Source organism: Talpa occidentalis, unplaced genomic scaffold (genome assembly GCF_014898055.3).
Source record: "Talpa occidentalis isolate TD23 unplaced genomic scaffold, MPIMG_talOcc4v2.1 talOcc4.12, whole genome shotgun sequence".
Taxonomy (NCBI): Eukaryota; Metazoa; Chordata; class Mammalia; order Eulipotyphla; family Talpidae; genus Talpa; species Talpa occidentalis.
In genome coordinates this window covers 41,434,689-41,456,240 of record NW_023601212.1, presented here as the reverse complement: position 1 = coordinate 41,456,240, position 21,552 = coordinate 41,434,689, and the positions used below count along the sequence as shown (strand labels likewise).

Below are 21,552 nucleotides of genomic sequence, written 5' to 3'. Positions count from 1 at the left end.
GTCCCTTGGTACTGACTGGGACCAGGGGGCAACCTGCACTCAGTCCCACCTCCAAGGTCAAGCCCAGGGTCACCACTTAGCTGACGGTCCCTCTTGGGCTCTAGGGTCTTTGTCTTGTGCTTCCTAGCCCTAGACCCCTGGGCCCTCCCTGAACCTCATCATCCCCAACTGTGCATAGGGGGGCCCCTGCTTGGTAGACAAGTGGTGGTGACTTAATAGGAACCCAGGGAGAGCTTTGAAGGGAGCAAAGGGCCTCATGGGGTCCCCTCCTCCCCTAGATGCCTCCAGGAGCCTCCCTGATTTCTCAGAGCTCGACCTCCAGGGCAAGGTACTGCCTGAGGGCGTGGGGCCCGGGGACATCAAGGCCTTCCAGGTCCTGTACCGGGAACACTGTGAGGTAGGGTAGCTGGCAGAGTGGGTGGGTGGGTGGGCAGGGCAAGGGGAGGCAGGGCCCAGTCTATATTCTCTGAGCTTGTGGTCTCTTCCCCAGGCCATCATTGACGTCATGGTGAACCTACAGTTCACCCTGGTGGAGACCCTGTGGAAAACCTTCTGGAGGTACAACCTCAGCCAGCCCAGTGAGGCGCCACCGATGGCTGTGTGAGTCCTGAGGGGCAAGGAGGGCACCCTGTGGGTCAGTACCCAGGGTTGGGGTAGCCAGGCTTCAGTTACTGTAGGGAGTAGGGGTGCCTGCCTGACCCCTGTGGTTTGTAGGATACCTTAGCCTTCTGACCCTGCCTCCAGAGTGTGCCTGTGGGAGGAATAGTGTACCCCACTGAGCCAATATCTCCCTGCAGTGGGGGGTGTCTGTGCCCCTCAGTGTGCAGGGTAAAATATACCCATCTGACCCCAGGGGGCCCCAATGGGGCCCATGTCAGCCTGAAACTTTGCAAAGAAGTTTTGGGGGGGGCAAGGAATTATCTGCCTACCCCAGGGTGGGGTTGGGGGGATGCTGCACCCTTCCAGTCATGATTTTGGGGTGGGTGGGTGCCCACAGGCATGATGAGGCAGAGAAGCGGCTGCCCAAGGCCAGTCTGGTGCTGCTCTCCAAGTTTGAACCTGTGCTGCAATGGACCAAGCACTGTGACAACGTGCTGTACCAGGGCCTGGTGGAGATCCTCATCCCTGACGTGCTACGGCCCATCCCCAGTGAGTGCATGTCCCACCTCCACCCCACAAAGTTCCTCCCTGACCCCCGTAGCCCTAATCAGCCCCCCTGCTGCCACCCACAGGTGCCTTGACTCAAGCAATTCGAAACTTTGCCAAGAGCCTAGAGAGCTGGCTCACCCACGCCATGGTCAATATCCCCGAGGAGATGCTTCGGGTGAAGGTGAGGGTGTCAGGGGGTGGGCAGAGACTGGCAAGATTGGGGGCCTCCTTCTCCTCTGCCCATGGAGTCAGTGATATCTGTCCTGGGTGGCATGGCCTCCCTGAGCCAGATGCTGGGCCTTTATAAACCAGCCTCCTCCAGGGCCCACTTCTGAAACCTGAACCCTTAGTAGTATTTTTGTACTCAACACAGCATTTTAAAAAAAATAAAATGAAATGCAAACTTGAAGTAGTTCTCTCCAGACAGTGTCTACAGAAAGTGCACCAGGTATTCAGAAACAGATAAAACCGAACAGCAGAGCAACACCTATGAGAAAACAGAATAACACCCTCTTCATCTGTGGCACACAGTCACTAACTGCTTAGATGTGAAGAGTTAGATGGGATATGCTTACTCGTGGGCAAAAAAGAAAAGGAAAAAGGGTTTCCTTTTTAGGCCTTAAAATGCTCACAAGACAGCTAAACAGAACTGGATTTCTGGAGGCTCACCCAGAAGGGTAAGCTAGGTGAGCAAGGGTGGGCGGGCCCTGTGGGGAAAGTAGAAGACAGATCTAGAGGGAGGCACTGGCAAGACTGATCAACTACTTATTAAGGACCTACTGTGTGTCCAGCACCTTTCTGGTTCTAAAGCACAGCATCGACCCACGTGGACAAACCCCATTCTCCAGCTGCTAGCATTCAAGATAATAATTGAAACAAGTTTATCGAAGCAATGCTTGCCCCTTCCCGGCAGTGCCCTCTGAGATTGTTGTGTCCATTCATTAACAATAACAATGATGGTCAGACAATTACATTAATTTTTTGATCCAAACTCTGGGTGGGTGGGTGCCAAACAGCCTGAGAACTCCGATCACTGGATCTCCCAACAAAAAGCATGGAGGCACACCCCTCCCTTTTTAGAGAAAGTAAACAGTATCTGTGAGGTTGCTGCCATGGGGCAGGGCCAGGGGTGTGGGCCCTGCAGAATCCATACTCCGGTCCCTGCAGGTGGCTGCGGCTGGCGCCTTTGCGCAGACACTGCGGCGATACACATCGCTCAACCACCTGGCGCAAGCTGCGCGTGCTGTGCTTCAGAACACTGCACAAATAAACCAGATGCTGAGCGACCTTAACCGCGTGGACTTTGCCAACGTGCAGGTGAGCGCCGGGCAGGCAGCTGAGTGTGGGGCGGCCCGACAAAGCGGTCCCAGGACCTGGCTGAGCCCACCCACCTGCTGTGCCTAGGAGCAGGCCTCGTGGGTGTGCCGTTGCGAGGATCGTGTGGTGCAACGGCTGGAGCAGGACTTCAAGGTGACGCTGCAGCAGCAGAACTCACTGGAGCAGTGGGCGGCCTGGCTGGACGGCGTTGTGAGCCAGGTGCTCAAGCCCTATCAGGGTAGTGCCGGCTTCCCCAAGGCTGCCAAGCTCTTCCTGCTCAAGTGGTCCTTCTACAGGTGCGAACCGGCTGGGCGGGACCTGGACAGGGAGGGGCTGGGCCCAGAGCAGTCCTTGAGGAGGCAGGACCTGGAAGGCCTTGCCTCCAGGAGGGCTCAGGTGTCCTTTTGGGAAGGCTGGGGTTCCCCTGCGGTGGATGGTGCGAGGGTCCACTACCCTCAGACAGGACCGTGGAGCCAGGGCGAGGTGGGGGGGCGGGGCTGGTTCCAGCCTGGGGCCATGGCTGCGCAGAAAGGGGCGAGGGGCGGGACGGGGTCTCACAGCCTTCCCTTCCCCCCCCACCCCGCCCCCCAGCTCTATGGTGATCCGGGACCTGACCCTTCGCAGCGCTGCCAGCTTCGGCTCCTTCCACCTCATACGGTTGCTCTACGATGAGTACATGTACTATCTGATTGAGCACCGGGTGGCCCAGGCCAAGGGCGAAACCCCCATCGCTGTCATGGGCGAGGTGCGTGTGGAGGGGTGGTGTGTGCATGCAGGCCCTGAGGGTGGTCGCCACGGGCTGCAGGACTCTCACCCCTTCTTCCTTTTCTCCAGTTTGCAAACCTGGCCACCTCACTGAACACTCTGGATCCGGACAAAGGTAGGCTAGGCATATTCCTACCCAGGGCCTGAGGCAGGGGTGGAGGGTGAGGTGGGGGTGAGCTTCCAAGAGTGGGGCTGAGGTGGAGGCACTGGTGGATGGGAGCACCACCGTCCCACACTGAATAGGGCCTGGTCCTTGTGCCCCAGACGAGGAGGAGGAAGAGGAGGAGGAGAGCGAGGATGAGCTGCCACAGGACATTTCGCTGGCGGCTGGTGGAGAGTCACCTGCGCTGGGCTCCGAGGCCTTAGAGCCACCGGCCAAACTGGCACGGACTGATGCGCGCGGTCTCTTCGTGCAGGCTTTGCCCTCCAGCTAAGCCCATGACCGTCCCCATCCCACTTGCCTCCCCGCCCCCATCCCCCCGCTGCCCCTCTACGCAGGGTCCCTCACAGCTTCTATGACTTCACTGTCACCGCTCCAGCCTAGCAGGGGAGGAAGGGGCTTTGGAGACAGGGAAGGCAGGGGGGGTCCCTCTCCTGTGGGGCCAGCACAATCAGGGCCGGGCGGAGCCGCAGCTGCAAACTGACACAAAAGACGTGCCTTAAGGAACCCGCCGCTGTGCCCAGGTGCCCCTTGTGGCAGCCCGCTAGGCCCCTTGGCCCAAAGGCCGCAGCATCTCCTTCCCCTAGCTCCGCCCTCCCACCACCCCAGGGGCAGGCAGGCAGGCCCCCTCCCCTGCAGAACTGTTAACTTATTCAGCTCGCTGGCTTTGCACAGCCTGTCCTAGGCCCAGCCCTGAGCCCCGGGTGGGCACAGGTGGGTATCACCTGGGGACTCCCCACTGTCAGCAGCAACCCCAGGACCTTCTCCCCCAACAATCCACCGCTTCCCCCTCCTTGGTATAAGTGCAATTAAAGCCGTGGGTGTTGATTCTTCTCCAGAGCTGGGTCCTCCCTTGCCCCGCAGCCCTACAGGGGGGCACTGCCTGGCCTGGCTGGGGGGAGGGTGGCAGGGGTACTGTGTCCAGCTTCCAAAGAGCAGCAGGCTGGGCCAGGCAGGAGAGCCTGGAGGGGCCTGCTGCAGACAGTGGGGCAGGAAATGCTGCACTGGCACTGCCAGGGCTGGGTGCTCCGCTCCCTCATATCCAAGATCCCAATCCCCCTGGCCCTCCCTGCCGCCAGTTTGTAATGGAACCTCTGTGCTCCTACTCTTTGTGGAGACAGACTGTGCTTCTCCTTTCTCTCCTCTGTGCTGTGTGACATCCCCCCACCCCCTACAACTATTGTGCGATTTGTGAGCGCTGCCTAAGCGGAGTTGGTAACTTGTTGGTTTTTTTCCAACCATCATGGCCTTATCTGTTCCGGTTTTCTCAGTGTTTTCAACCTGTGAGATAGATGTTTATGGCAAAAACAAAACAAAACAAAAAAAAACAAAAATCTGACCTATTGTATAAAAATCACTATTTTGTGTGCTCCGCGTGCTACAGCTTTTGGGGTGGTCCACCCACTCCCATTCACATGGCCTCAGGGCCTCCCCTCTCCTTGCAGTGAAAGGTGCAAGTGTCCAAGCGTGTGGTAGTCTAGTGTGCTGAGCTGTTTTCTACCTTTTTGTAGTCTTTCTTAAAACACAATAAATTCCGCTGTGATATTTGGCTATTGCTGAATTGCTGGCCTTGGTGGGGGTCTGAGGCTTGAGGGCTCCAGCAGCAACAAGGGGACCACAGTCAGGTTCAGAAATAGAACAATTTATTACATGAACAGGGACAGGGGTGGGGGATAGAGGGATAGCCATGAGGTTGCCACCTCAGGTTGGGGGAGGCTAAGGGTGGAATGGGCAGGGGAACAGGGTCCATTCGGGCTCCACACTTGTCATCACAAGGGGTGCCAGGGCTCACGCCCTTGGAGTGGTGGCTGGTGGGGCAGGGGCTCCCCCCTCTGCCCCTTCCCAACTTAAATAGGCATAAATAAGAAGTGTCCAGACTCTCAGGCCACCAGGGGCTGCCCAGCCCCGCCCCCTTCCTGCAGCCTAACACTAGTGCCGGTCATTGGTCGGCAGGCCAGCCAGGAAGAGGCTGCCAGGAAGGCGGCCAGCTCTCAGGCCGCGGAGGTAGTTGGAGTCAGTGTCCAGGGCGGCCGGGCCCTCACAGCACAATCCATGTGTATCGCTCGCTGTCTGCTAGAACCTTCAGTGAGCAACCTGCAAGGGAGGGTGGAGACAGCTATGGAACCCCAGTGGACCCAGGCTCCTGGAAGGGCCTGTGTCTACCCAATCTGATGGGGGCCCAGGAGGCCACATCTGCTATGCCCTTTCTGAACTGGCCCAGGGCTTAGCCTGATCTAGGCTGCCCTCCCCTCCCCGATTCCACGGTGCCCACTAGCAGGACCAATGTGCCACTATTCAGCAACACTCAGAACTGGCACCTATGCCAGCATGAGCACCTGTCCTGATGGTCACCAGGCTGCAGGACCGACCTTTGTGCAGTGCCTCATTGGTCATCCTGTTGACATAGCGGCCGCTGCTCTCAGGCACTAGCCACTTCATCACCATGTCCACGCAGCTCTTGCGGTACGAGCTCCAGACACTGCCGCTAAGGATGAGGGAGTGAGTGGCTCTCATGGTCCCAAGTCACCCACCCTAGCCACCAGCCCTGGTGCCGGGCTCGCCTCACCTGGTTTGCCCTTTGACCTCTGTGAGGTCACCCACGCTCACTGTCACAAAGATGCCGGTATTAAGGTCCCATGCCACCTTGAGGCTGGTGTGGTAGGTCTTTGGTCTGCAGGGAGGTGGGGAGCAGAGGAGACAGATGAACCTGGGACCCGGGATATCTGATGGGTTTTATCTTTGAAGCTATAGAAGAGGGGCTGATCCAGGTTTGGGGGCCAGAAGTCTTCTCACAAAGCCACTCCCCCTCCACTGATGTGTCCAGCTGTGGCCCCTGACCACTCACCGGAGCTGGCCCTCCTCAGTGGGAGATGGGAAGGCCAGGAGCAGCAGGCCAATGTTGATGAGGACCTGATTGGTTTCCGGGCAGACCTGGAGGGCAGGGATTAGAGAGTGACAGCTAGTGAGGGTGACCCCCAGAGTGATCAAGGAGGAAATACCTGTCCCACCCGGGCTCACCTCCAGGATGACAATGTCATAGTCACTAAAGGAACAGAACTGATGACCCCAGGTGGCATCATGGCGTATGACCTCATTGATGACATATTCAAAATCCAGTGTGAGCTGCTCCACAGTTAGGTACTGACTCTGTGGGCAGAGGGGGTACAGACAGGGGAAGGATTGTGGCAAAAGCCACCTAAGCAGGCTGCCTAGGGTTGCCCCCTCACCTGTCCACCACCAACACCAACCTGGACAGCAGCCCGTTCCCGCATGGGCCGCAGGTTGCGACCACGGAGATCAGTAACCACGAAGGGCAGGGAAATCTTGTCATCCTCAAACTCTGAAGAGGCAGAAAGGAGGCATAGGTGGGGTAGGAAGACTTGAAGCTGGTCTCCAGGTGGGCCTCCAACGCCCATAGTCCTGCCATCCTCCCCCCGCTTCCCCGCCACTCACCATCTTCTGGCTCCGTCCCTTCACCAGAGCCCAGCACATAATACAGTTTGGTGTAGTTGATGTAGCCGGGCTCAGGAGCAGCCACCTCAGCTGCAGGGGGGCTATCCCGTGGCACTGCATCCCCACCTGGGGCTAGGGGCTCAGAGGGTGCATGACAGCGGCTGCCTGAGGGCCCTGGGCAGGGAGGCAGCCGGGCTTCCTCTGAGGTCCCACCCTTGGCCTCTTTGGCCCTGCGGAAGATGTCTGCCACAAACTCCTTGGCTTTAGCAATGGCAGGGGAAGGCTCGGGGTTCCCAGAGCACCGGGTTGGGGCTGCCTCAGGGTGGGAGCTGGGAAAGGCAGGGGGCACCTCTGGGCTTGGGGGTCCAGGGGGATTGGGATGGACTGGGGGCGAGGTGGTATGGTCATACAGGATTTGGCAGAAGCTGCTATCGCCTGGAACAAAAGAAGCAACAGAAATGGGGGAAGAGGAAGATTAATAAACAAGTTGAAGTCCAGGATACGCCCAACTTCCTTCTGAATAAGGTTTCCTTGAGGAAGCCCTTCTAGATTTACCTTTGCTGAGAGATCAGTTTGAAACCCCCCAGAAAGGAAAAGGCCCTCTCACACCCACACACTTACTCATTTAAACTTAACTAACCACCTATTGTACGCCAAATGTTGAGGACAAAGATGTGCACCAGACGAACAAAATCTCTGCCTTGGGAGCAGAATGTCCACGGTAGTGATTTATGCAAGTAAATAAGCTTGGGGTTTACTACAAAAACCTCCATCTTCCCCAAAAGACTGGCCAAAGCCAGGGCTTCATCTCTCTCTCTCAGTTTGTCTAGAGCTGAGGTGAGATCCCCATCTGGCGGGGGGTGGGATCAGTTCATCACCAAGTAGTTCCAGAGTCAGGCCTAGGCTCTGCCTGTACTGTCTCCTTTGGACCCCCTACCAGCAGCCCCAGGAGAGGAGACCATGTCTTCCTGGTTCAGAGACTGGGGACTGAGGCTCAGAGAGAAACTTGTCCAAGGTCATGCCATGAGATAATGTGAGTCTGGCTCTTGTTCACTGTAGTGGTGGTGCTTGGGGGAGGGGAGTGCTAACACTGGAAAATGAGCACGTCAAAGCTCCCCACTGTGTACATGTGGCGACAGGTGTTAGACACGATGACAGTGATGCTCTCCTGGACTGGGTGTACACAGGAGAATCCTATCTGATGTGGTCCTTCCTAACAGGTTTCAGGAATGTGCCCAGTCCAGGTCTGAAACACTGGGGTTCATGGCTCAGCGAGGGGAGTACCTCAGTCACACTGGCACTGGTGGCCAGATGGGGTAGGCAGCCCTAGAAGGGCCTGAAGACAAGGCATGCTGGCCCCTGATGATCTGTGGTCTTAAATACATTTAATGCTCTCTTCAACCCCATGTCCCTCCACCTTCACCCTCTAGAGGTAACTATTTCAAGGTAGCTAGAAGTTACCTTTTTATTTTGGGGCCTTGCAAAATTCAAACAAATTTCTAATCTATAAGTAAGTGGCAGTCTATTATAGATATCCTTGTTTGTTTGCATCTTTGCACATCTTTTAGATACGCACCCTGGAGAGCTCACTGGGCCTGCTGATAAGGAGGATCTACCTGTCCTACCTCCCCAACCCCCGGATGGACACCAGACAGCCCCCAGATGCTGCCACCTCAGCCTCACACATGCCTGGGCACAGGGCTGCTGGGACCTCATGTCACCGCCAGCCAGTGGCATTTTCCAGCTTGCTAACCATCTGAAACCCTGTCGAGGGACATCACTTTGTGCTTTTCATGGCATTTCTATGATGACCAAAGATAAAGGATGGATGTCTGTCCAGTAACTACTGAGATTTCTAACTAGCATACTGCTTTTTAAAGAGAAGGGCGTGCTGTCCAGCTAGTAGCTGCTTGCCACATGTGGCTATTTAAACTTAATTTAATAAAACTTGAAACTCAGGTCATTGGACACATGAACTACTTTTAAGGGGCCACTGGCAGCAATTATGGCAGACACAGCAAGTATGGAACACCTCAGCCCTGTTGAAAGTTCTATTGGACCAGGATGAGGCATGGCTGGGCTTGGGCCCCAGCAGTCCTGCTTAGGGCTGAAGGGGTTATGCCTCTCTGTTCCTCAGCCTCCTTGTCCATATCACAGGGTAGTAGCAGAACCACCCTCACAGGGGCCTACCTGCCGAGTGAACTGAGACAGCGCAGGCCACCAGGGAGTAGCTGGTGTTGAGCAGCACCACCTGGTCCTTCTTGAGCTGAAAGGCAGGCTGGAAGGTGGGGAAGGGGTAGACCACCTGGTACTTGGTGTGCAGCATGAAGCCATGCCGCAGGCATTGTGCACTCGGGTCACCTGCAGCAACACATGCCACAGGCTCACTCTCAGCCCTTGGTTGGCAGGGAGGCAGGGGATTGTGCCACAAGGCAGCTAGTCCCTCACCTGGGTGGGCCCGGCTGGCCTCCTGGCAGGCAGCACAGCGGTCTGGTGGTGGCATGGCCACAGTACTGATGTAGATGTCACGGTGGTTCTCATCACTCATCATCATCATGTTCATGAGCATTCCATTGGCTGAGCGGGTGCTGGGGGCCACACACCCTCAGCAACCTGGTCCACACACCCCTTCCCAATCCTCTCTCCGCACTCCATGCCCCCAAGACTCACTTAAAACCGAAGACAATGACCTTGGAGGCATCACTGGGCCACTCGCACACAGTCAGGTAAAGGTCGCTGTAGATTTCCTCATCCTGGAAGAGCCGTACCTGCCGTACCTGAGCAGCATGTTTGGGGTCAGTGTAGGGTCAGAGAGGGTTGGGGGTCAGGGAGCCCCAAGCAGCCTATCTTCCTGAAGACAAACTGGGGAGTTCCCCTCACAAGTGAGGGAAATGAACTGGACCTGAGACAGGGGAACCCAATAGGAGTTCTGCCCTGGCAATGGGGACTCGCCTAGACACTGCATTTCCAAGCCCCAAAACCTGTTCATCTCTCTGAGTTCATGTGTAAACTGGAGAAACATCACCCACATCCTGGATGGAGTTCAAGAAGTTATGGTCAGGATTAATGCCGCTGTGGCAGCATCTTGGTCCTCACAAAGTTAATGGGTGCCACTTGGCCTGAGGCTGCAGTGTGTTAAGGGATTTATGTGCTGAATCGAACCACATGAAATCACCACTATCTCCCCATTTTCAACTAAAAAAACAGGGTTTTCATGTACCATCTAATAGTCTGGACAAGGCTCCACAGGTACATAGGGTGTTATGACCTGCTGGGGTCACGCTGTTGGAAGGAATAGCCTGGCCCTACCAGTTTGAGCTTGCTGTGCACGTTGAACTCCCACCAGTACAAGTGGTAGATGTAGAAGGAAAAGTCATCATCCCCGCTGCTGCTGGTGTAAGAGAGGACGTAGCGGCCACACTTGGAAAAGCCCAGGAATATGTGTCTGTGGGGTTAGTGAGTGGGGGGAACAGTAGCCAAGTTAGCCTCAGTCACTGCCCCGCCCAGCCAACCACCAGTTTGGTCCCCATCTCACCCTGCATAGAGAAAGTCCTCATCCACAATGTTCTTGAGAGACACGCAGACCCTGGGTGGCAGCTTCCGGAAGAGGCGAGGAGACAGCTGCCCACTGATCTGGGGAAGGGATAACCAGGGCCCTTCAGGCAGTTATCTGGTGGATGCTGCCCAAAGCCCCCAGCTAGCTCACCCCAGGCAGCACAGCTCCCCGCCCCCAAGGTCCAGTCCAGCCAGGCAGGCCAATACCTGCCAAACGTAATGGTTGAGTGGTCCAATCTCTTGGGACCCAATCCCTTGGGGGACAGATGAACCAGTGAGAACTCCCTCCAATCTCCCTCTCAGTACCACATGCTTCAGTTTTAGGTTCCCCCTTGCCCAAATCCCCAGGCTCTGAGGATCAGCAATGACAGCACCTCCTCTAGGAAGGCTTCCAGTTACCCCTGGCCACTCCAGGCCACCTGGCTGCCTTCCTGAAGGCTGCCTCATGGAATACTGAGCTATGGCTGTCCTCAACTGCTGAGGAGGCTGGGATGGAACATGGATCTGTATTCACCTGTCCCCAACCCACTACCCTATACATGGGGTACTAAGGTCCCTCAAGACAGCCCTGTCATTAACTAGGGTCAGTCAAGGCAAACCAAATGGGGAAACTGTCCAATGACCTTCCAGTTCCTGCCCAAACCCCCCTTCTTAATCAACCTAGTTACCTTTTAATCAACTCACTTATTCCCAGACTTCACCGAGGAAAGACTTGGGGGATGGGCAGGAACAAACTGACTGGGGAAATCAAAACACCCTGGGTCCTGTATACCAGCCTGATGTGAGAGACACAGCCTGCCCTCAAGAGAGTTCAGTCTGGTGGGAAACAGAAAGCCCTGCCTAAGGAGCCTCCTGGCCAATTGGAGTCACAGTCCAGCCCTCAAGGAGATCCCAGTCTGATGGAATAGCCCTGTTGGCCAGGACCAGGATGACAGGGGAGACACAATCCTAGTACAGGAGCTTCCAAGGTGAGGGTGTGCCACAGTCCTGCTCAGAGAGCTCCAGGCTGAGGGTGAGGACTGTCCCTGCCCAGGGAGCTCCCAGTCTAAAGGAGACACTGCCTTGCCTTCACGGAGCTGCCAGCCTAATAGAGAAGGCACACCAGCAATCCACAGACAGTTCTGCTGGGATTGCGGCTTATGGAAAGAAGGTTCACATCTCTGCCCTCCCTGAGCTTCCAAACTCAAGGGGGAAGACACATGCACACCGAAAGTTTAGCCTGATGGGGGAGGCAGAGCACTACTCAGGTAGCACACAGTCTGGGGAGGAAGACCAGGCTCTCGCCAGGGAGCTCCCTCCCCATTCAAGGCGGGGAAGGAGACACAGGTACAGGAACTTCCAACTCCCGTGTGGTCAGAGGCCGGACAGAAACAACAGGAGGAAGCTCAAAGTCGGTAAAGGGGCTCTGCCAAGGAGGCGGAAAGCCTCGATAACGCAGGGGCCATGAAAGCAAGGTTTTGAAAAATGATTCTCACCCTGGATCAGCCCCTTCCTCCTCATTCCTCCAGCAAGCCTCTAAGCTCCGCTCCATCCAAGGCTCCTCCCCGGGACCCCGCCCCCAGCCCGTCCATCCAAGCCCCCTCATCGGTGCCCCGCTCCCCGTCCCTCCAACCAGGCTCCCACCCCAGAACCCTCCTTGCAAGTCGTCTCGCGGGGACCCCGCCCAGCCCCCTTCATTAGAGTCCCCTCCCCGGGACTCCGCCCCCAACCCCTCACCCCGCGAATGCCCTCCCTCCCTGCGCCTCCCTCGTCCCTCCTCCCTACCCTCAGGCACGCTCCTTCCAGACTCCAGGCCTCACCTTGACCCGCTCCAGCTGCTTGAGGACGTGCTCCCGCCGCCGACCCGCTGCCCGCTTTCCCCCAGCGCCCCCAGGGCCGCCGCCACCGCTCCCGGCCCCGCTGTTCCGCTCCGATTTCGAGCTGGGCGCCATTTTCACCCCCTCCCTCCACTTCCGGAGCAACCGGCCTCTTCGCCCCACCCCCTACACCTCCTCATTGGCCCTTTATTGGGACTGCAGTCCGCCGATTGGATGAAAGCCTGCACTCGGGGCCTCTTCCTGCTACGGCTGTCCATCACAGCCACCTCGGCTCTTAATTGGTGGAGGTGGAACAACTCCCGCGACCGTAGTGTATTCCCGCCTTCCCGCGAGAACGCACCCGTTAGAGGACTCGTTTGTGCCCGTCGTCGAGGAGAGTTTGACCTGATAGGCCAATACAGCTGTCTCTCTCGGCGGCGTCACGCCCCCCTGTGGCTGCTTGGTTTCCATGGACACCGCGGACGGTCCAGGCCTGTCGACAGGACTGTGGAAACCTGTGGTGCAGAAGGGCCAGAATACCCAACTCTGGCAAGTCCGCGCCCAACATGGATGAGTGGGAAGCCTGGCGAGCATCCCAGCGCCTCAGAACCGTCCGAGGACAGGAATTTGCAAAAAGAAAATAAATCGATGGGACTCGATTAATACATCTTTCAAATGGGCTGGGGGCAGCCTGGGAATGATAATAACTATGATAGCATTAGTTAATTATATAGAGCTCTATACGTGCTGGTTCAGAATTTACAATTCTCTGTAGTAGGTGGCTGTCATGCCCATTTTACAGATGGTAGTAATAAATAAAAATGTTGAATTATGCTGCCATTATTAATTTCATAGGTGTTAGCTCATTTAATCTTCTCAACAGTCTTGGAAATGAGTTTTTTAAATTATCTTCATTTTACACATGGTAAACCCAGAGTTGTAGCACTAAAACGGTGCAGCACTTTTGAGTACCTGGCTCAATCAGAGAGAAAACTAATGTATCTCAGACTCCTATTCTTCCAGCTTTATGCTTTCATTTATTCAACAAATATTTATTGAGTCCTTACTATACTCCAAGTGTGGGGACCCAGCAGTAAACAAAAGATGATAGGCGGGCCTCCCTGGTGGCGCAGTTGAGCGCAGCACTGTGAAGCTGTCCGCACCCTCTGCAGCGCGGGTTCGATCCTGGCTGGTGGACGAGAATCCCACATGGCGAAGCAGACCTCTTCTGTCTCGCCCGCTGCTCCCCTCAGCAGTGTATTTCATCAGTCTGCCTATTCTGTTCCCTGCTCTGTCTCTGGTGAATCCTGTCACCCTCCTGCACATCTGGCCTGTTCCCCGGATCTTGTATAAATAAATTAATCTTTAAAAAAAAAAAAAAGATGATAAGCAAGGAAATACATTTCTGTTCTCAAATTCCAGGTAGGGGTAGAAAGCAACGGGAAGGAAGAAGGCTAACTGGACAGAACACTCAGAGAGAGACACTGATGGTGAGGAGGAGAATGTTCCAGCAACGACAACATTGGTCAGATTGAGAGACCACAAAGGGGCCAGTTGGACCAAAGCAGGAATGAGCAAGGGCAAAAGTAAGCAAGGAAAACAGGTGAAGACTGGAAGCAGGTAGGGGAGTGTATAGGGCTTGTCAATAAGCAATACACTTGGATTTTACTTGTAAGCATGAAGGAAAGTCTCTGGGAGGTCTTTCATAGAAGATAATAGAACTCTCTGATATTAAAAAGATAATTGTGACTAAAGAAATAAATACCCATGAGTATTAGTATGAAATAAATGACCAAATAAATAAATGGAGGGAAAGGGACCAATTATCGTTATAAAAGATGCCCAATTAATAAATGCAGAAGGAATGAGGGAAGTAGAAAATCACCTCAAACACCACAGAAATCACTGCATCAGATAAAATCCACCCATGGATGCTAAAATTAGTGGATGAAACTTTTAGGATAAATGGGACATTTACATATCCTAATATATTTATTAATTATGGTTTTTATAAATGTCCCCAAGTTATTTGGTATGCCTCTCTCTAAAAGGTAGAGCTTGATTCCTGTCATTGGGTGTGAACTGGATTTAGGTGTTTTTTTTTTACTTTTTTTTTTTTTTTACTTTTTTTTTTTTTACCTTTTAAAAAGACAGGTTTATTAGAGAAAGGAGAAGGAAAAAGAGAGGCACATGCATAGTCCCAGGTGGGCAAGAGAGTTTAATGACTTCCTTCTAAGGGAAAAAGTGATTTGACAATGGAAAAACGCGGCAGACATCACCTCAAATCAAGTTCACCGTCAAGTTTGCCATCGCAGTGATAAGTCACATGCATTTCAGGAACCCCTGATATGCTATAATAGGGAGGGGACTTTCATCTCTGGTATCATCCTCTGCTGCCCCTTAACTAAGTCATGAAAAACATCCCTCAAAAAAGTGAAGTCGGGGGCCTCCCTGGTGGCGCAAGGGGTTAAGCACAGCACTATGAAGCTATCTGCAGCCTCTGCAGCAGGAGTTTGATCCCTGGCCAGGGAGCTACTCACATGGTGGAGCAGACCTCTCCTGTATCGCCTGCTGCACCCCTCAGCTGTGTATTTCTTTTTTCTTTTTTTTTTTAAAGATTTATTTATTTATTTATACAAACACTGGGTACAGTCAGAAGCGTGGGAGGGTGAGAGAATTCACCAGAGCCAGAGCGGGGAGCAGAGCAGGCAGAAGGACAAAGTACACTGCTGAGGGGAGCAGAGGGCGGCAGGAGGGGTCTGCGCACCATGTGGGACCCTCCTCCGGTGGCCTGGAAGCAGCCGGGGATTGAACCCGCGCTGCAGAGGCTGCGGGCAGCTTCGCAACCCAGCGCTCAACCTCTGCGCCACCGGGGAGGCCCTCAGCTGTGTATTTTGGTCGGTCGGTCTTCCTGTTCTGTTCCCCACTCTATCTCTGGGGAATCCTCTCACCGCCCACACCTGTGGCCTGCACTCCAGTTCTTGTATGCATAAATAAATAAATGTGATAAATGATGGCCCACCCATTATAGTAACATCAAGGCATAAAAAGGACTGTGGTACCACTAAAACTAATACAGTGTTATGTGTCAATTATATCTCAATAAACTTTAAAATATCTTAAAAATGAACAATACAGGTTATATGTAATATCATGAAGTGGAAGAAACCAAACATCAAAAGCTATACACTCTATGATCCCATTTATATTAACTTTTTGAAAATGCAACCTAACCTATAATGACAGCAGTTCAGAGATTGTCTGGGGTTGGAGGTGTAAGGAGGGTGGGTAGAAGGAGGGGCAGGTTGACAAAGGGTCACAAGGGAACTTTTAGGGGCAATGGAAAATATTCATTCTCTTAACTATATGATGGTTTCACATATGTGTGTATGTTGAGTTTTGAAATGATGAGTTTTTTATGATTTATCTTTATTTATTTATGCATACAAGAACTGCAGTGTAGGCCAGAGGTGCAGGGATAGGGGTGAGCAGATTCATCAGAGACAGAGTGGTGAGCAGAACAGGTGGATCTATTGAGATACACTGCTGAGGGGAACTGTGGGCGAGACAGGAGAGGTCTGCTGCGCCATGTGGATTAGCTCCCTGGCCTGGGATCGAACTCATGCCACAGTGGCTGGGGATAGCTTGATAGAGCTGAGACTTTAACCCCTGTGCACCAGGGAGGCCCCCAAAATGATGAGGTTTGACTCATGTATGCTTTAAATATTTTCATTTTATGGTATCATGCATCCCTCCCTCAGGTTTATTTTTAATTCAACAGATATGCAGCCTCCCTTTACCCTCAGCCCCAGCCACTCAGTCCTTCCCCCCTCAGTGAGAGCAGTTATTTTTTTGTCATTTGAGAAAATGATCAATACTTTGAGCCCTCACTAAGCAACTTTTGGGGGGTAGATTATCTCAACTCATGTTAATCCAAGTAGTGGTTTGAATGGGAATCCACAAAAAGATATGCTGATTCCTTAACCTCCTGAAAGGTGATTATGACCTTATTTGGAAAAAAGATTTAATTAAAGATCTTGAGATGAGATTATCCTGTATTAACCTGGTGGCTCCTTAATCCAATGTACAGTATCCTTAGAAAGACAGACAACAGAAACACACACACACACACACACACAGAAAGGTTAGGTGGAAATCGAGGCAGTGGCTGGAACAGCTCAGCCAGGATCAGGAGTATCAGTGACTGCAGCCACCACCAGAAGCCAAAAGAAAGACAAGGAAGAAGCCTCCAGAAAGAACCAACCCTGCCAACACCTTGACTTTGGACCTCTAGTTCCACAAGTCCAAATAAATAATTTGGACTTCTAAAATGAATAAATTTCTGTTGTTTTGAGTTGCCCAGTCTTTGGTCATTTGTTATAACAGCCCTTAGGACATTAATATAATATGTGTAGATTGAGTCCCTAGACCTGGTTCTCTGTTAATTTCTTTTTATTGAAGTATAATCAAGACACGTATTTTAGTTTCAAGTATACAACATGATTTTACATTTTGTATACATTACGAAATGATCAGAAATGATCACCATTAGTTTGTTTACTATTGTTTCTTAGCAACTTTCAAATTTGTAATGCTGTATTATATAGTCTAGTCTCCATGCTGTATATTATTACATCTCTTTGATTTATTTTGTAACTGGAAGTTTGTATCTCTAGATCCCCTTCATCCATTTCACTCACTTCCAAATCTTCCTCCCCTTTGGTGACCACTGTTCTGTTTTTGTATCTGTGGTTTTTATTTAGTTTCTGTCTCTCTGACTTTGTTTTATTTATTATATTCCATGCTTAAGAGCAAGATTTTGTTCCTTTTCATGGTGGAACAGTATCCCATTTTATATGTAGTCACAGGTTGCTTAACAATGAGACACAGGGGCCTCCCTAGTGGTGCAAGGGGTTAGGTCTCAGCACTATGAAGCTATCCGCAGCCTCTGCATCATGAGTTCGATCCCCAGTCGGCCAGGGAGCTAACCCACATGGCCCAGCAGATCTATCCTGTCTTGCCTGCTGCTCCCCTCAGCAGTATATTTCAATCAATCTGCCTGTTCTGTTCCCCACTCTGTCTCTTGTGAATCCTCTCACCACCACCACCCCTATCCTGCACCTCTGGCCTGTACCCCACCTCTTGCATGCATTAATAAATAAATCTTTAAAAAAAAACACACACACAACAATGGGACACATTCTAGGTCTCCCTGGTGGCCCAGGGGTTAAGTGTCAGTGCTATCAACTCTGCGTCCTGAGTTTGATCCTGGACCAGGGAGCTGACCCACATACGGCACAGCAGATCTCTCCTGTCTTGCCAGCTGCTGCCCTCAGCAGTGTATTTCAGTCAATCCACCTGTTCTGTTCCCCACTCTATCTCTCGAGAATCCTCTCACCTCTCCACACCTCTGGACTACACTCTGGTTTTTCTATGCAAAAAAAAAACCCCAAAAAACAAAAAAAAAAAAACACCACCACCAAAAAGCACCTCATTTAAAAAAAAAAAAAACAATGGGACACATTCTAAGAAATGTGTTATTAGGCAATTTTGTGGTAAGAAAGTCATAGAGTGTAATTAATGTCATAGAAGGCAATTACACAAACCTACTATACACCTATGCTACATGGTACAGCCTATTGGAAGCTCCCTGTAGGCCAAAATATCCTGAAATGATTTGTGGCTATATATGCCACATCTTCTTTATTCATGGTTGGGCACCTAGGTAGTTGTCATGGCTGAGCTATTGTAAATAATGCTGCAGTGAACACAGGGACCATGTATTTTCTTGAATTAGTGATTTCATGTAATCTGTCAATACCCAAGAAGTGGAATTGCTGGAACATAAAGTAGTTCTGTTGTTAATTTTTGGATGACTGGTTCATTATTATTTTAATGGGACACATCTATTTTTATTCCTCTAATGGGATTTTTTTCATTCCCTCACACAACACATTTTCACGGATCACCTAGCTTATGCTAGACACTACTTGAGGTTCAGGGTGATGGTGTTGACTATGGTCAAGTGCCTACCTCCATCCTGGTCCAGGGATGTGGACAATGGGCAAACATGTAAATCAGAATGTGAGAAATGCCAGGAAGGAAAGCAAGGCAGGGAAGAGGACAGAGAGACAAAAATGTTGCTTCTGAAATAAAACTTGAAAAAAAAAAATATTAAAAAAAAAAAAATGTTGCTTCTGATCCAGGCATCTGGCAAGAGGGTTCTCTGAGGAAGTAATGTGAGTTGGTTTAACAGGATGGGATCCAGGGCAAGAGAGGATTTTCGCTAAAAGGAGGTTGCAGGGAACATCCCTGTACATTTCTATTGGGGGCTGTGTAAGTTTTCTCAGAGAGGTCCTTAAGTGTCACCAACTTCTCTATCCCCCATGGTCAGGTAGGGCCATTTGACAATTCCTGGCTACTGGGAGAAGGGGTGGGTGGCACTTCAGGTAAAAATATTGGAAAACGGACTTGGGAGTCCTGTGTCGTTCTTCCACTGCACCAGCAACCATGGAGGCTGTTGTTCAAGATGGCGCTATCTCCGTTGTGCTGAGTCCCTGAATGACTATGTGGCTCAGAGCCCTGCTGATCTGTTGGGATTGGGCGGTATGGATGACTGGCTCTAATGTCACTGACTTTTGGGGCTGTTTATTATGCAGAATGGTTCTCCCTGCCTGCCTAATGTGGCCATGGAACAGAACCAATGGGATTTCTATAAAAGCAGATTTGTCATGAGAAACTGACGCTGGCAGATATGGAGACTGAGAAGCCCCATGTTCTACCACCTGCAAGCTGGAGACCCAGGAAAGCCGGGGGTGTAATTTAGTCCACGTCCAAAGGCCCAAGAACCAGGAAAGCCGTCAGTACATATTCCAGCAGGAGAAGACTCAGATCCCAGGTCAAGCAAGCAGGCAGAAAGAAAAAGGGGAAATTTTCTCCTTCCTCTGCTTTTTGTTCTCTTTAGCCCCTTAAAGGACTGGATGAGGCACCATTGCTTTGGGGAGGCAATCTATTTTACCAAGTCCCCTGACCCCCTGATTCAAATGCTAATATCATCTGGAAAGATCCTCACAGGCACACCCAAAAATAAGGTTTCGTCCGGCACCCTTATGTCTTCTTTTGTTTCTATTCTCTCTTCCTTTTTTACTTTCTCCTTAGTATTTAATATCATCTGTGCTGCCACTGCAAATCACTCCTGTGGAGATGTCCTGTAACTGTTAGGATTAGATTCAATTAAAAAAAAAAAAAAAAGACAGGGGAAATAAAGAAAAGAGAAACCATGGCTTAAAACAGAAGAGATGTCTGTTTTTCTTCTCATGTTCAAGGTGACCGGGGCTGGTTGTGTTGAAAGACTTGAAATTCCATGTGCTACTTTGATATCTTTGAACCTCATAGGGCCCCAAAGTTCTAACCAGGAGTTTCTCTGCCTTTGTCAGATATGCTCCCACCCCCAGCTACTCACTTGGATCATTCCTTCAGAGAACTGCTGCACCCATATGGTACCAAAATGAATGGGTTCACCTCTCTGCCAGTCTGAGCAATTATTCAAAATAAATCAATCACATCTTCCAAAGGGAACTAGCGGTCACCCCACCCTATTGTCACTAGAAGGTCTGCCTTCACCAGCCTCTGTTTCTTGATTCTGCTTTCAAATGCACCCCACTCCCCTGCCCCAATATGACTCTGCACAGTAGGGAGTGTCCTCTTCCTCTTCTGTGCTGCGAATAAGGTGATGTCAATCTCATCTATCCCATGTTAGATGTTATGTGGACTATGCAGGGCATATGACCCCTTCTTCAGCAACTGGTTAATAGGAGGTAATCAAAACACTGGTCAGTCCTTGAATGACATAACCTTCCCTAGTATGTGAGACCCAGGCTGTTACAGCAGAATCCCATTAAGGAACCAGGCAGCACTCAGAGAAGAGGAGGAAAGGTCTTTATTTAAGTCTGCAGGCCCAGAGGAAATCTCTCTCCAAAGCCTGAGCACCAAGCAGTGAGATAACAGTATTTGTTGCCTCAGCAGGGGTACATTTGCCCTGTAAAGCAAACAGGGAGGACAGAAGCAGGAGATTCCTAAGTGATTATCTGGGGTGCATAAGTCAGGCTATCTGGGGTGTTGGCCTCAGAACGTTTATCAGTTACTCCCTGGAACTTTCAGCGTACATTTAGGTTTTTTCTCAACATAACTTCAATTAATTAACAGGTCAGCCTGACATTTTCCACTTCATGGCCACTTCTATCTTGTTACTGCTCCATTCAAAGCTTCTAGTCCCAAGGTAATGTCATAGCACAAAATGGTTGATGAAGCTCCAGCCATCACAGCTATGTTTTCCAACAGTAGGAAATAGAAGGGCACCCCATTTCCCTCAAAGTTTGTCATACCACTTACTTCTGTTTACAGTTAGATGACCTACCTGCTGCAGAGGAGACTGAAATGTAATTCTTCATCCAAGCCAGCCATATGTCCAGCTGATACAATATCAATAATCATGTGGATTGGATCCAATTCTGAGCAGTTTATCAAACAGATGAAGGCTGACTGAGGGGTTTTATTTTAGCCCGTGTCTAGAGGTTGGATGCTTGCCATCAGAGGATGAGGAGGGGTAGACCCAAGGTGTGCCTTGGGATCATTAACTGGTACTGAATTAAGATGCCTCCTTTCCTCTTTAATTTCCTACCAGCCCACTGGTCCCTCCCACATCAACTCCACATCCCCCTTCTCATTCAAAATGAAACCAGACTGCTGGACTATCCACAGCGTTATTACAGCTGCCCCTTGTCCCCCTGACCTTGTGAGTCTCCCTGAGGCTAGAGGCTTGGGGATCCTGAGAGACATCACCTCTTCCCCAAGCAAACCTTCTCACACATAAAGATACCATCCGTAAAGATATACTAAATGTCAAGTGTACCAGGATATGTTTGTTGACCATACTCCATTACTATCCCTGCAGAACTCCTTGCTGGCCTGGACTAGGAAGGGCTGGGCTGGGCTAAGCTGGGCGGAGCTGGGCAGAGTCTGGGAGTGAGTTGATTGCAGTAGAGAAGGCCAGTGGGTCATTTATAAGAGTTCCTAGCCAATCAGCACATTCTAACCCTCCAGTCATAGACACTGGTTATGGTAGCACATATGGCCAAAGTTAGGCCAATAAGGTTCAAGCTAGGGGCTTATGACTGATCTAAAGTTGGGAGTATTTTGACACTACACAGAGGTGTCTGCTGGTAGAGTAAAGACTCCATCTTGAGTATCACTTTTGAGCCCCTGGATTCAGATATGCCTGAAAAACACATCCCCTCAACATTTCCTTTCTTGAGTCAATGAACACTCCTGTGCATTTGTTGATTTGGTTTAAGTTCT

General features: G+C 51.4%; 2 protein-coding genes across 13 annotated transcripts in view; one reads left to right on the top strand and one right to left on the bottom strand.

The window, feature by feature from the left end:
• The window catches only part of RFX1 (regulatory factor X1), a 38,944-nt gene extending 29,910 nt beyond the window's left edge, over nt 1-9,034 (top strand). For 8 of the 12 annotated variants that reach the window (XM_054693308.1, XM_054693314.1, XM_054693313.1 and 5 more), the window contains 9 exons: nt 279-397; nt 491-600; nt 998-1,149; nt 1,233-1,330; nt 2,317-2,466; nt 2,554-2,762; nt 3,058-3,211; nt 3,301-3,346; nt 8,413-9,034. In XM_054693308.1, coding sequence (XP_054549283.1) covers nt 279-397; nt 491-600; nt 998-1,149; nt 1,233-1,330; nt 2,317-2,466; nt 2,554-2,762; nt 3,058-3,211; nt 3,301-3,346; nt 8,413-8,687 — 1,313 coding nt within the window. In that variant the 3' untranslated portion in view covers nt 8,688-9,034. Of the gene's footprint in view, nt 1-278; nt 398-490; nt 601-997; nt 1,150-1,232; nt 1,331-2,316; nt 2,467-2,553; nt 2,763-3,057; nt 3,212-3,300; nt 3,347-3,474; nt 5,027-8,412 lie in introns of those variants that run through there. The other 4 variants (XM_054693311.1, XM_054693317.1, XM_054693318.1 and 1 more) reach the window with 3 other exon arrangements.
• Nucleotides 4,825-12,349, bottom strand: DCAF15 (DDB1 and CUL4 associated factor 15). Its single transcript, XM_037505987.2, has 13 exons — nt 12,199-12,349; nt 10,380-10,477; nt 10,154-10,289; nt 9,515-9,621; nt 9,293-9,432; nt 9,035-9,205; nt 6,845-7,279; nt 6,640-6,731; nt 6,410-6,538; nt 6,237-6,322; nt 5,958-6,062; nt 5,761-5,876; nt 4,825-5,485 (listed from the first exon to the last, which is right to left on the bottom strand). Exons 1-13 carry the CDS (start codon nt 12,328-12,330, stop codon nt 5,430-5,432), a joined length of 1,803 nt encoding a protein of 600 aa, XP_037361884.1. The 5' UTR covers nt 12,331-12,349; the 3' UTR covers nt 4,825-5,429.
• Between the last annotated feature and the right edge of the window lie 9,203 nt (nt 12,350-21,552).